The 10,527-nt window shown below is 43.6% G+C and overlaps 1 protein-coding gene across 1 annotated transcript; it reads left to right on the top strand.

Moving 5' to 3' along the window:
* Window positions 1–262: 262 nt before the first annotated feature.
* Window positions 263–9,367, top strand: pgls (6-phosphogluconolactonase). Its single transcript, XM_006631645.3, has 6 exons — window positions 263–547; window positions 1,772–2,056; window positions 2,475–2,582; window positions 3,358–3,459; window positions 4,371–4,511; window positions 5,910–9,367. The coding sequence occupies exons 2-6, from the start codon at window positions 1,784–1,786 to the stop codon at window positions 6,054–6,056; spliced, it is 771 nt and encodes a 256-aa protein (XP_006631708.2). The 5' UTR covers window positions 263–547; window positions 1,772–1,783; the 3' UTR covers window positions 6,057–9,367.
* Window positions 9,368–10,527: the final 1,160 nt, after the last annotated feature.

Genomic DNA, 10,527 nt, shown 5'->3' with positions numbered 1-10,527 from the left:
AATATCGTAATAGTCTTTATTACGTATGTGAAGGCTGTCACAGATAAAGTCTGGTGTTCGTGGCCCAGTATCTTTGTAAGATAAGCAACAAACGGCATCTGCAGATAGCACTCAATGTTTAAAATCGGTTTTAACCTATTTTTATTATTACATTACAACCAATGAATAGAGCATGTCCCAGCAACAGTTACAATAGCAGACATTGTTGCATAAAAGACTGGACTTCGCTTTCCAGAAAGATATGCTACTGAGCAAACACTGCCAGCTGCTGGTGAACTGGGTTGCCTGGGATTTCGGGTCGTCGTATCAAAGACTACGTATCCCGAAATGCAATGCGACAGGGGCACTGCGGGATTGGCTGTCCTGTGGCGTTATATGAGGAACTGGAGATGAATGGGGGCGTGCTGAGCAGTTCGGGCTGTTGGAATGACTTGCAATACAAATAAAAATTGATTTAACGATTTTTAAATAAAACGTGTGGCAGAGAATAAATCGAAAGCGCATTCACAGTAAGGAAGGCGTGGAACTTTGTTACTCTCTGAACATAGTAAGTACTCAGTGGATGCAGGATGTTGCGAATGAGAAGCGACATTATTTCCATGTCGAATTAGAGCTTAAACCGACGTTCCTTATGTGTGTAATTTAGTTGTTTACATGATAACGATAAATTGTAATATCAGGTGGAGCATCATTCTCTGAGCTGATTTTAAAAAATCGGAGACGGGAGAGACAGTAGTGTTTTCATACATTTATTTTTAATTGGGCGAAGTAGTGTGTGATTGCAAAACTTTGCATTAAGCAATCTATTTTAAAAAACGCTTCCTTGTAAAATGAATAAATATTTACCTATGAATGCAGTAATGTCTTCGACGGAAATTCTGTTATAGGATACCCGAGGCACTTCTGTTGTACCGTTACGTTTTGTGGTATAAATAAATAAAGGGGTTCAGTCCATAAAGCACATTTTTAAATAAACCTACAGTATAGGGTATTTACATAATTTAGTTAAGAGACTGAAGGAAGGTTGCCTAAACTCTAAACACTGAAATATGCGTATGATACAGAGAATGTACATCTGTGACTGACCGGAGGAACGCACACTTTGTTCATTTGACATATAACAAATATGAGTAAAGTGCATATTTTGCAGCTCAAAAGGAAATGTTAATGGACTTGTATTTTTCTACATAACGCACTATCACTGGTAACTAAAACGCATCACTCCCTTTTATGTGTTTGGGCTTAAGGCAAATCCTTTATTGATTTATTAATCATTAATTAGTTATAAGATAAGATCACTTTATTAGCCATATACAATTTCTTGCATTAGGAATTTGTCTTTTCGCATACCCGAGCTTGCTCTCCATGAGACAGACAGACAGGGAGAGAAGCTTGGGGTCAGAGTGCAGCGTCAGCCATTTATACAGCGCCCCTGGAGCAGTTGGGGTTAAGGGCCTTGCTCAGGGGCCCAACGGAGTAGGATTCCTCTGCTGGCTGCAGGATACGAACAGGCAACCTTCCAGCCACAGATGCAGATCCTTAGCCACAGAGCCACCGCACCGCTCCAATGTTATAATTTTTATTTATTTGTAGCAAAAAAACTTACCGTACAGTGGCAACAAGTTAGCATAGTAGAATGTTCCAGAAAGAAGTACCAAGATAAAATTCCATAGAACATCAATTAATACAGTAGCAGGACCCCAAAGAGCAGTGGCTTTAGGTGTAAGTACTGTAGACTGTTGCTCTGTAATCCCGTGTCTGTGTTTCTCAGCCCCCCTTGGAGATGTCCGGTGGCGGTCGGCGCATTCTCGTGTTCCTGTCGGCGGCAGAGCTGGGGCCGGCGCTGGCTCGCTTCACTGCGGCGCGGGCAGCTCGGGCGACGGGCTCGGAGCGCGGCCGCTTCTCCCTCGGCCTGTCTGGCGGCAGCCTGGTCTCCATGCTGGCCCGCGAGCTGCCCGCCTTGCCCGGCCTAGACTCTTCTAAGTGGCTGGTGGGCTTTTGTGACGAGCGCCTGGTTCCCTTCGAAGACCCTGAGAGCACCTATGGACTGTATAAAGTAAGATTGTTGCAGACATGGTGAGGAGAGCTGCCTGTTGCCCACTGCACACTGCAAGGCAGACCTTTCAGTGACTAAAGGCAGAGATTTTTCTGGAGGGCAACAGGTCTGCAGATTCAATTCAGTCACCAATTCAATTTTGAGCAATTAAAAAGCTGGTTTGTTATATGAGATCATTTGGGACTAATGGGACTAATGGGACTAAGTCCTGCCTTTAAGTGAAGAGATTGATTGATCAAGATGTTCACAGGCGTCCTTTAAGACTGACTGTCCTATAAGCAGCAGGGTTGGAGACCCGTGATCTAGGAGACACAGTACAGTAGGGGTGGAGTTGGGATTAATTCAGTATTTCATGGTCACTTTGTGGTATTAGACATGGTGTGGGAAGGGACATTGAAAAGCTGTTGCTTTGTTTCAGAGTCAGCTGTTATGCAAAATGAGCATCCCTGAAACTCAGGTCTTGGCCATCGACCCCTCGTTGAGTGTCGAGGAAGCTGCAAAAGACTACGCCAAGAAACTGAGTGAGGTAATTGAGGCCTTTACTGGTTATTGTTCCTAGTCTTGAGTAAAGACAACTACTACTAGTCTGATAGATGGATTCATTGACAAAGTCTACCCAGGAGACATTTTATGAATGAACACTGAAACACCAACCAGAAGGTATACTGGGAAGTATGTGAAAGTGCAAGACGTTGCTTCTTTATACAAAAGGTTGTTGGAGTATGGAACAAGCTGATACCCGGGTTCCTTTCCCCAGGATTGATCCCAGCTGGATGAGATCCTGGGATCAATTCAGGATTAACTACCAAACAGACTACATGGGCCAATTGGTCTCCTCTCGTCTGTTACCTTTTTTCATGTCGCCAAGCTTGGGCTCTGCTTTTTCTCCCTCTCTCACCCTCTGTTTTCTTGATAACATTTAAGATTCGTGGATCTGAATTGGCCTGAAAAATAAACATGCTTTGTTTTTTAAATGTAAAGTCAAATGTAGAATATGTTTGGTGCTGGCGGCACAGTATTAAGTGATTAGCATTGCTGGCTCGCAGTGCTGGGGTCCTGGGTCCAATTTCGGACCTGGAGTGCTATCTGCATGGAATTAGTATGTTTGCGTAGGTTTCTTCTAGGTGCTGTAGTTTCCTCCCACATTCCAAAGACATATTGACAGTTCATGTGGTTTCTGGGTAGACTAGCCCTGCTGTGACTGCGTGCGTGTCTGTCTGCTCCGTTGTAACTCTATAGTAACTCCTTTTGTCTGTGTTGATTCGTCTGGGTTAGCTGTTTCCTTATCTGTTCCACTGCAGGCATTTCCAAACGAGGAGTTTCCGGTTTTTGATTTGCTGCTGCTGGGAATGGGGCCTGATGGACACACCTGTTCTCTGTTCCCAGGGCACCCCCTGCTGGAGGTAAGGGAACAGCACACCTTGGACCTCCAAATTAAGCAAAGCAGACAATTGTACTGTTAATTTTAATAGACTTTAATATTATAATATTATTATATATTTATATACAAATCTATATTATATTGTATTGTATAATATAACAATATATGTTATTATATTTGTGATCACACAAAATAAGCGTTACATCCAAAGCCAGTTTTTGCAACATTCGCTCTGCTGTTACTCGTGCACTTAAATCATGTGTTAATTTCAGACCAGCCTGCCTGCCTAGGAGAAAGTGCTGTAGGTGAATTTACAATGGGACTAGTTAGCTTCAGAAGCCTTGGTTTTTAGTACAATATAGGCTTTTTGCTGTTCTACAACATAGCCAACCAGTAAATCCTATATAAATTTCCATTGTTCTTTTCAAGATCTTTATAAGATCAAAAGCGAAAACTAAGAAGTCTTAATCAGAGTTTTAAATGGAAAAATAGATTCAGATTCTCCAGTGGACTTGGGAAGGGAGTTCCTTATGCCTGACAGAGGAAAGTCCTGCTACTTGCTGATTTCAGTCATTCTCCAGAGATGTTCCCGGGTGGAGAATCCTGAAAGAAGGAGCTGAGATCTGAAACTCCTCATAAATTCAAAGAAGATTTTATAGAAGTGGATTCTTCTGTCGTAGTGAGTCATCAAGCATCAGACCTCTAAACTAACTGCAACTTGCAGAGCAGGACTGGTGGGGTCTCATGCTCTTTCACAGAGTTTTTATTCAGAAAGAAATAATTGTACGCCTGTGACAAACTTATTTTTTCACACATGCAGAACATTGGATCTGGCTTGCTCTTTACGAATTTATCACAAGCTGGGACTAAAATTTGCTTTAGGTGTCCTGCATGTCAAAAACCACCCGTTCTTGTTTGACCCCCCCCATTTAGGAGAACCAGCGGACAGTGGCACCCATCAGCGACTCCCCAAAGCCCCCACCTCAGCGCATCACCCTCACCCTGCCTGTGGTCAATGCTGCCCGCTGTGTGGTCTTTGTATCAACAGGGGGCAGCAAAGCACCTGTGCTCAAGGTGGGTCTTTAAAGCACTGCTTAGCGATTGTGCTTGTGATATTTTGTGACATTATTTCTCTTACATCATAAGTTTATTATGTCAGGGTAATAAGTTATATGGGTGACACAGTGGGGCAGTGAAGTGCTGTGTGCGTGTTCGTTTGTGTGTTCTCCCTGTGATTGTGAGGGTTTTCTCCAGGTGCTCTGGTTTCCTCTTACAGCCCCAAAACATACTGGTACGTTAACAGACTTCTGGTAAAATTGGCCCTGGTGTGAGTGTGTGTATATTTGTGTCTGCCTGCCCTGTGATGGACAGGCACCCCGTCCAGGGTGTACCCCGACTTGTGCCTGTTGCTTGTCAGAATAGGTGTTGGCACCCCCGCGACCCGGAATTGGATAAAGCAGTTAGAAAATGGATGGATGGAATAACTGATATTTCAGTTGTATAGAATTGTCTTGATTTTCACACTTCACAAGTTTCAGGTCTTCATACAAACAGTACTGCTTAAACAAGAAAGCAATACATTACGATTATTTCAGCTTCTCCTAGCCTTCCCTGCATCTCTCCTGATTATACAAAATAGGATTAAAAGTTGTAAATGCCTTAGAACATGTTTTATTGCTGAGTCTTCTTTGCACAAAGGGTGGTGGGAGTGTGGAACAAGCTGTCAGGGCATCTTGTTGAACCTGTTGATACCCTGGTTTCTTTTAAGAAACAGCTGGGTGAGATCTTTGGATCAATTAGCTACTAATTACCAAATGGGTTAGGTGAGATGAATAGCCTCCACACATTTGTATCTTTTCTTATGCTATTCCGTTCTTGCACATTAGAAGTCCCATTTCTAAGAAGACATAATAGCTTCAGACTAAAGCAATTTTAAAAATATCTAATACTAAACTGCCTCTATCTAGCAACTATCAAATTAAATGATTTTCTGCATATTTAAAATGACAACAGGTATAAATGGTATAGATGGTGATTATTTTATCATGCTTGCCCTTAAATTCTAAATTCTAAATTATAAAACCAGCTTCCAGGATGGTTGAATTTCACAAAATTAAGTAGCTAATGTTTAAGGGAAAGGGCTTTGAAGCCTGTGTCTGTCCTCTGCTCAATAAGCCGCTAGCAGCCAACAGAGCACAGGATGGGCCAGAAGGCTGTCTCTTACTTGTTACTTTTGTATTGTTCGGATGTTGAATTAGCAGTTATTTTTAATCTGCACTGCCTGATGAAGCCCAGTCCCCTTCCCCACTGCCTTAACTAGGCTTTCATCTGATCACCGCTTCAGTCAGCAATCAGTAGAAAGAAACAGACGTGAAAGGTTGTGTTGAGAGCAGTGAAATGCTGATGCTGGGAGTGTTCTGTGTCCAGGGTGTCTGGGGCCTGACCTCTCTCTTCCCCCTCTGTTCTCCACAGCACGTTCTGGAGGGAGGTGAAGGCCCGGCTCTGCCTGCAGCTCGAGTTAACCCAGCTGGGGGGGAGCTGCTGTGGTTCCTGGATGAGGCAGCTGCTGCTTCCTTAACTAAGGATGTGGAGAGGCCGTCAGCCACTGCAGTGCTGTGATATCCCACCCACCTTGGCCCCCACCCTCCAGATAGATACCTGGGAGAGGTTTTTTATCTCCTGGAAAGGGTTTCCCAATCTCACATTCACGGGATATTTTCTGTGTCACTGGTAGAGATTTCCAATCCTGCTCCTGGAGGTCCACACACCCCCTGGTCTTCATTTTTCTGAGCTTCATGACCTAATTGAAGCTTTAATTGAACTAACAGCTTGCTTGAGTGAAATATGTTCAAGTTTTTTCACCTGCTCGAAAGTTTGAGATTTTGTGTTAACTTATTCAGTATCTAAGAGGCAAACCTGCAATGTGTTTAAGAGCTGAAAGCAGTTAAGCAGTTCCGATTAAGTCAATAAATGTTTGTTTCGCCGGAACAAAAAATCTAGTAGGTGTGTGGAACTCCTGGACCAGCATTGGGAACCCCTGCCTTTGGATACATGCAAAGAACAGATTAGTGTCTCCTGCTGCAAAAGAAAGCAACATTGGTACCCTCAGTACAAGACAAAGTTTTCATTTGGAGAAAGCATGGTTTCTATGCTACAGTGGCGATGTGGTTATTGATGGTAGCACGTGGTTATTCACAAATACATGCCGTCTCACTTCAAATAGGATGTGAAACGTCTAAAAATAAGATAACAGGAAGCACCTTTGGGTTCATTACAAGCAAGGATAACTGGGCTTCACCTGCAGATACACCCAGATACACATGGCCTGTCTCACCTCTTTTAGATGAGCGCTGGGGATGCCATCTGTGCCACCACAGCCCAGAGCAACAAGAGAAAGGGCACGTGCCAAGCAAGGAGTGAATTAATCAGGGCAAGAGTGAGCCTGAGACGTCTAAGAACATGTCTTGCAAGTTTGGCATTAGGATTGAACTTAAAGTATCTTGGTCTTGCCCAGGCACCTTTTCAAAGACTGTAGGGGAGTCAGCATCCCCTGTTGACAGTTTGCTTCAGACACTGGCTACTCTTTTGGTAAAGAAGCGCTGCTTCATAATCAGATTTTCAGTCCACAACATGTATCCTCTTTAATTTCCTACTTGGGTCTTTGGTTCTTGTTTCCTAGCTGAGCCGGAAGCGGTTTCTCTCTTGGCGTCTACTTGATTTTATTCTTCCTTCTCCAGTGGGCTAAACATTGCTTCCAGCTGCAGGGGGGTGGCAGCCCATGAGCCACAAAAGAACAGCGATTAATGCTTCCGTGAGAAGCATTTTGTCTTCTGGGCGATTGTATCTTTCCACCGGGAGTTTGTTTCTGTCAGAGAATACATGTGAGACCTAACTAGGGCTTGGAGCTCAGTGTCTAGTGACCAACTTTAATAATGGGTGGAGCTGACATAGCTCTGTGTATTTTTAATTATTATTCATGGAAGGCTTTAATGTCAGCACACAGTGGTACAGTATGATTAGTGGGATATTTCTAAGCTTAAAACTGGTTTAGTTTACTTTTGTAATTCTTCCCAACACTCAGAAAGTGTGGAAACTAGAAAGCTGCATCCTAAATGCTTTGTTCAATAAAGCTGCAATAAAGAAAAATAAAGAGTTTTTCCGCCTTCGAAAAAGCTGCAGTTTCTCTTTTTCACTTTCTTTCCTGTGGTCTCTTTTCTCGCCGCCCCCCATCTTTCCATCTGCATTTTCAAGTTTCTTTCTCTTCCCCTTTTTTTCCCCACCTGCCCTCCTGCAGCCCTTGCTCTTTTATAATCTGTTGTGATTTGCCATGCTAGACATCTGCCACGAATAATGCGCCCTGCCTCTTCTTGCTTTAAAATGTAAAATGTTCAATTTTGTGTATCTCGCCTTTCATCTTTGGCATCGGCACCGGACATTACTGGGACCCCAAGGCTGGAGGGTGTGGAGGCTGGGGGAGTCGAGACGACTGGGACACTTTCTCCTCTCACACCCACCTCCCCCTCATAGCTGTTCGATATTTGACATACTACGACCCCCCTCACATACACGCCCCCGTAGGTGAGTGAAGAGGTTGGCGCACCAGACTGCGACACCCACGGCGACCCGGGGGTTGCCATGACGAGGAAGTGAGGGATACCCTCGCTGACTCGAGTGAGTCCACCCAGCCCCCTGGTGACGCATGGTCAATTGTACGCCCACTGCCTGAGGGGACCCCCAGCTGTGAGGGGCAAATAATGTACAGTAACTCCAACCCGGAATCAGTTTGGTCTGCTCCCATACTGTTTTGAGTCACTTTTATTTTAAAAAAAGAACGTTTTTAATTAACGGTTGTCTTAACACCCCTTGCTATACCAGTTTGGTATATGCTTAACCTGCTGTTACTATGTTGATAACCATCATGTGCTACAATGGATGGGTTAGCAGTGCTAATCACTGTGCCACTGTGGCTCCCATCACATCTTTCCATCCTAACCAAAATGGACCAAAGCAAAAGTGTCCAGTCCTGGTCCGGGAGGAACTGCAGTCTCTTTACAGCAGGCAGCAGCACTGTGGGAACTAGAAAAGGCTGGTAAACTGGTCCAGTTAAGACAGTAACTGGCTGGTTTAGCTCATTAAGTTGGAATAAAAACTTTTGGACACACTGGTCCTCCAGGACCAAGATTGCCCACCTCTGGCCTAGAGGCACTGTCATCTCTGAGTCATCCTTGGAGTTTTGTGGTCAGAGAGGCGTGGTGATGCTAATCCCTTACCAGGCTGCGCAGTGCGGCTGTTTCATACTCGACCCTCAAACAGAGAAGGTCTTTTTCGGACGGGACAGAAAGATGTTTTGTTCTGAGGTTGTGTACACAGCAGTGCTTATTGTTTCACTACAGTGGAGAGAAGCATGGAGGTGGCAAGAGACGTCTGTTGCCTTGATGTGAAACAGCCTTTATTTATCCAGACATGACTGGCAGCTGGCCTGAGGAACCAAAACAATACAAAAGGCCCATGACCTCCTAAAAATAGAAATTAAGAACCAGCAGGAAAGATCCTGTGTAGTACACCAGCTTGCTGTCTGATCTGGTTCAAGTCAATAAAATAGCAGATCTATTTTACTGTGAGGTTAAAATAATCTGGTATTTAATTTGGTGCCTTTGGAGTATTATTAAGAGTCCTGGTTTCAAAAGCATGGGGTGGGAGTGGCAATATTGCCTTCCAGTGCCTTGGTTTGCTAGAAGATAATTATCATGTGCTAGAAAGGATCCATGTTCCATAAGGTTGAAGGTGTGTATCATTGGCAAATAATAATGTGCTCCTTACGTTTAATTGGTAGCTATTAACTTTGTTTCAGATTCAGAGGGAAAATTCATATGTCTGTGACTGTAAGAGATACTGGTTTCTAATGAATAAATCAATGAACTTGAAAGCTGTGACCTGTGTAGTTTGCCTCTTTAATATTATGTGTGTCCTAAAACACAACAGGTCTAGGATGATGAAAATAAAATCAGGACAGTTGAAGCCAAGTGGTCATGGAAGACTCCTGCAGTAGTAATAGTAAATAATAACTTTATTTTATATAGCACCTTTCAAAGCATCTTTTTTAAGCGCTTACAAATCAAAATTTTACACAATGAAAACAGTAAGAAAGATTGTAAAATTAGCACAAAGACACAAACGTTTACAGTGCAGTAGAAGATGAGATCTGCGCCTGTGGCTGGCAGGTTGCCGATTCAAATCAAGAGCAAGTTGGGGTATGCGAAAAGACAAAATTCCTAATGCAAAAATTGTATATGGCCAATAAAGTGATCTTATCTTATCTAAAAAGGGGCAGACAGGCAACAGTTCAATAAAAGTTTTACTGTCACAGCCCTCGGTAATAAGACAAACGCGGCTCCCGGTAATCAGAAACAAGCACTTTCCAATTCCCGCAAACACCGGTGCTTGGCCTAATCATCCTATCACACAGAATACTTAAGGGCTCCTTACCTTCATCACAGTGCTCGGTATTGGGTATCCCAGTGGAGCTCCTTCCCTAGTATTCCTCGTTACCTGTGATCTTACAGCTAATTGACCTGCGTTTCCCTACTACAATGATTTCGGATCCGAAGTATTGGCTAAGTACACCCGGCTTTCTCTCTCACTCTCCAACTCTGTGCTTAATATCAGTTCGGATACAGCATAGGGTCCTACCTCAATCTTGGCTCTGTGCCGTTACATTCATAAGAAGCTTTAGAATTTAGTAGAAGGTTTTGAGTCTGGATTTGAGAGCTGATATTCAATGGGATAAAATTCCAGAGCTCTGGGGTGTAAGCAGTGAAGGCCCCGTCAGCACATGGTACTTTATGTAGGGCATTGAGGGACAAACAGAAGACCAGTCTCAGATGAATGAAGGGTGTGAGGCAGGGAGAAGGACGATAGTAGCTCAGACAGGAACTGAGGTGCCAAGCCACGCAGAGCCTTATAAGTGAGCTTGAGGATTTTGACATCAACATAAAATCTGAAAGAAAGCCAGTGCAACAACTCCAGACAGGAGTAATGTGATCCCTTAAACTAGACCTGGTCAGGATTCTGGCTGCTGAATTCTAGAGAA

The sequence above is a fragment of the Lepisosteus oculatus genome, chromosome 11, assembly GCF_040954835.1.
Source record: "Lepisosteus oculatus isolate fLepOcu1 chromosome 11, fLepOcu1.hap2, whole genome shotgun sequence".
NCBI lineage: Eukaryota > Metazoa > Chordata > Actinopteri > Semionotiformes > Lepisosteidae > Lepisosteus > Lepisosteus oculatus.
Note: the sequence above shows the minus strand (reverse complement) of the source record. Positions and strands in the feature narration are given on the sequence as shown.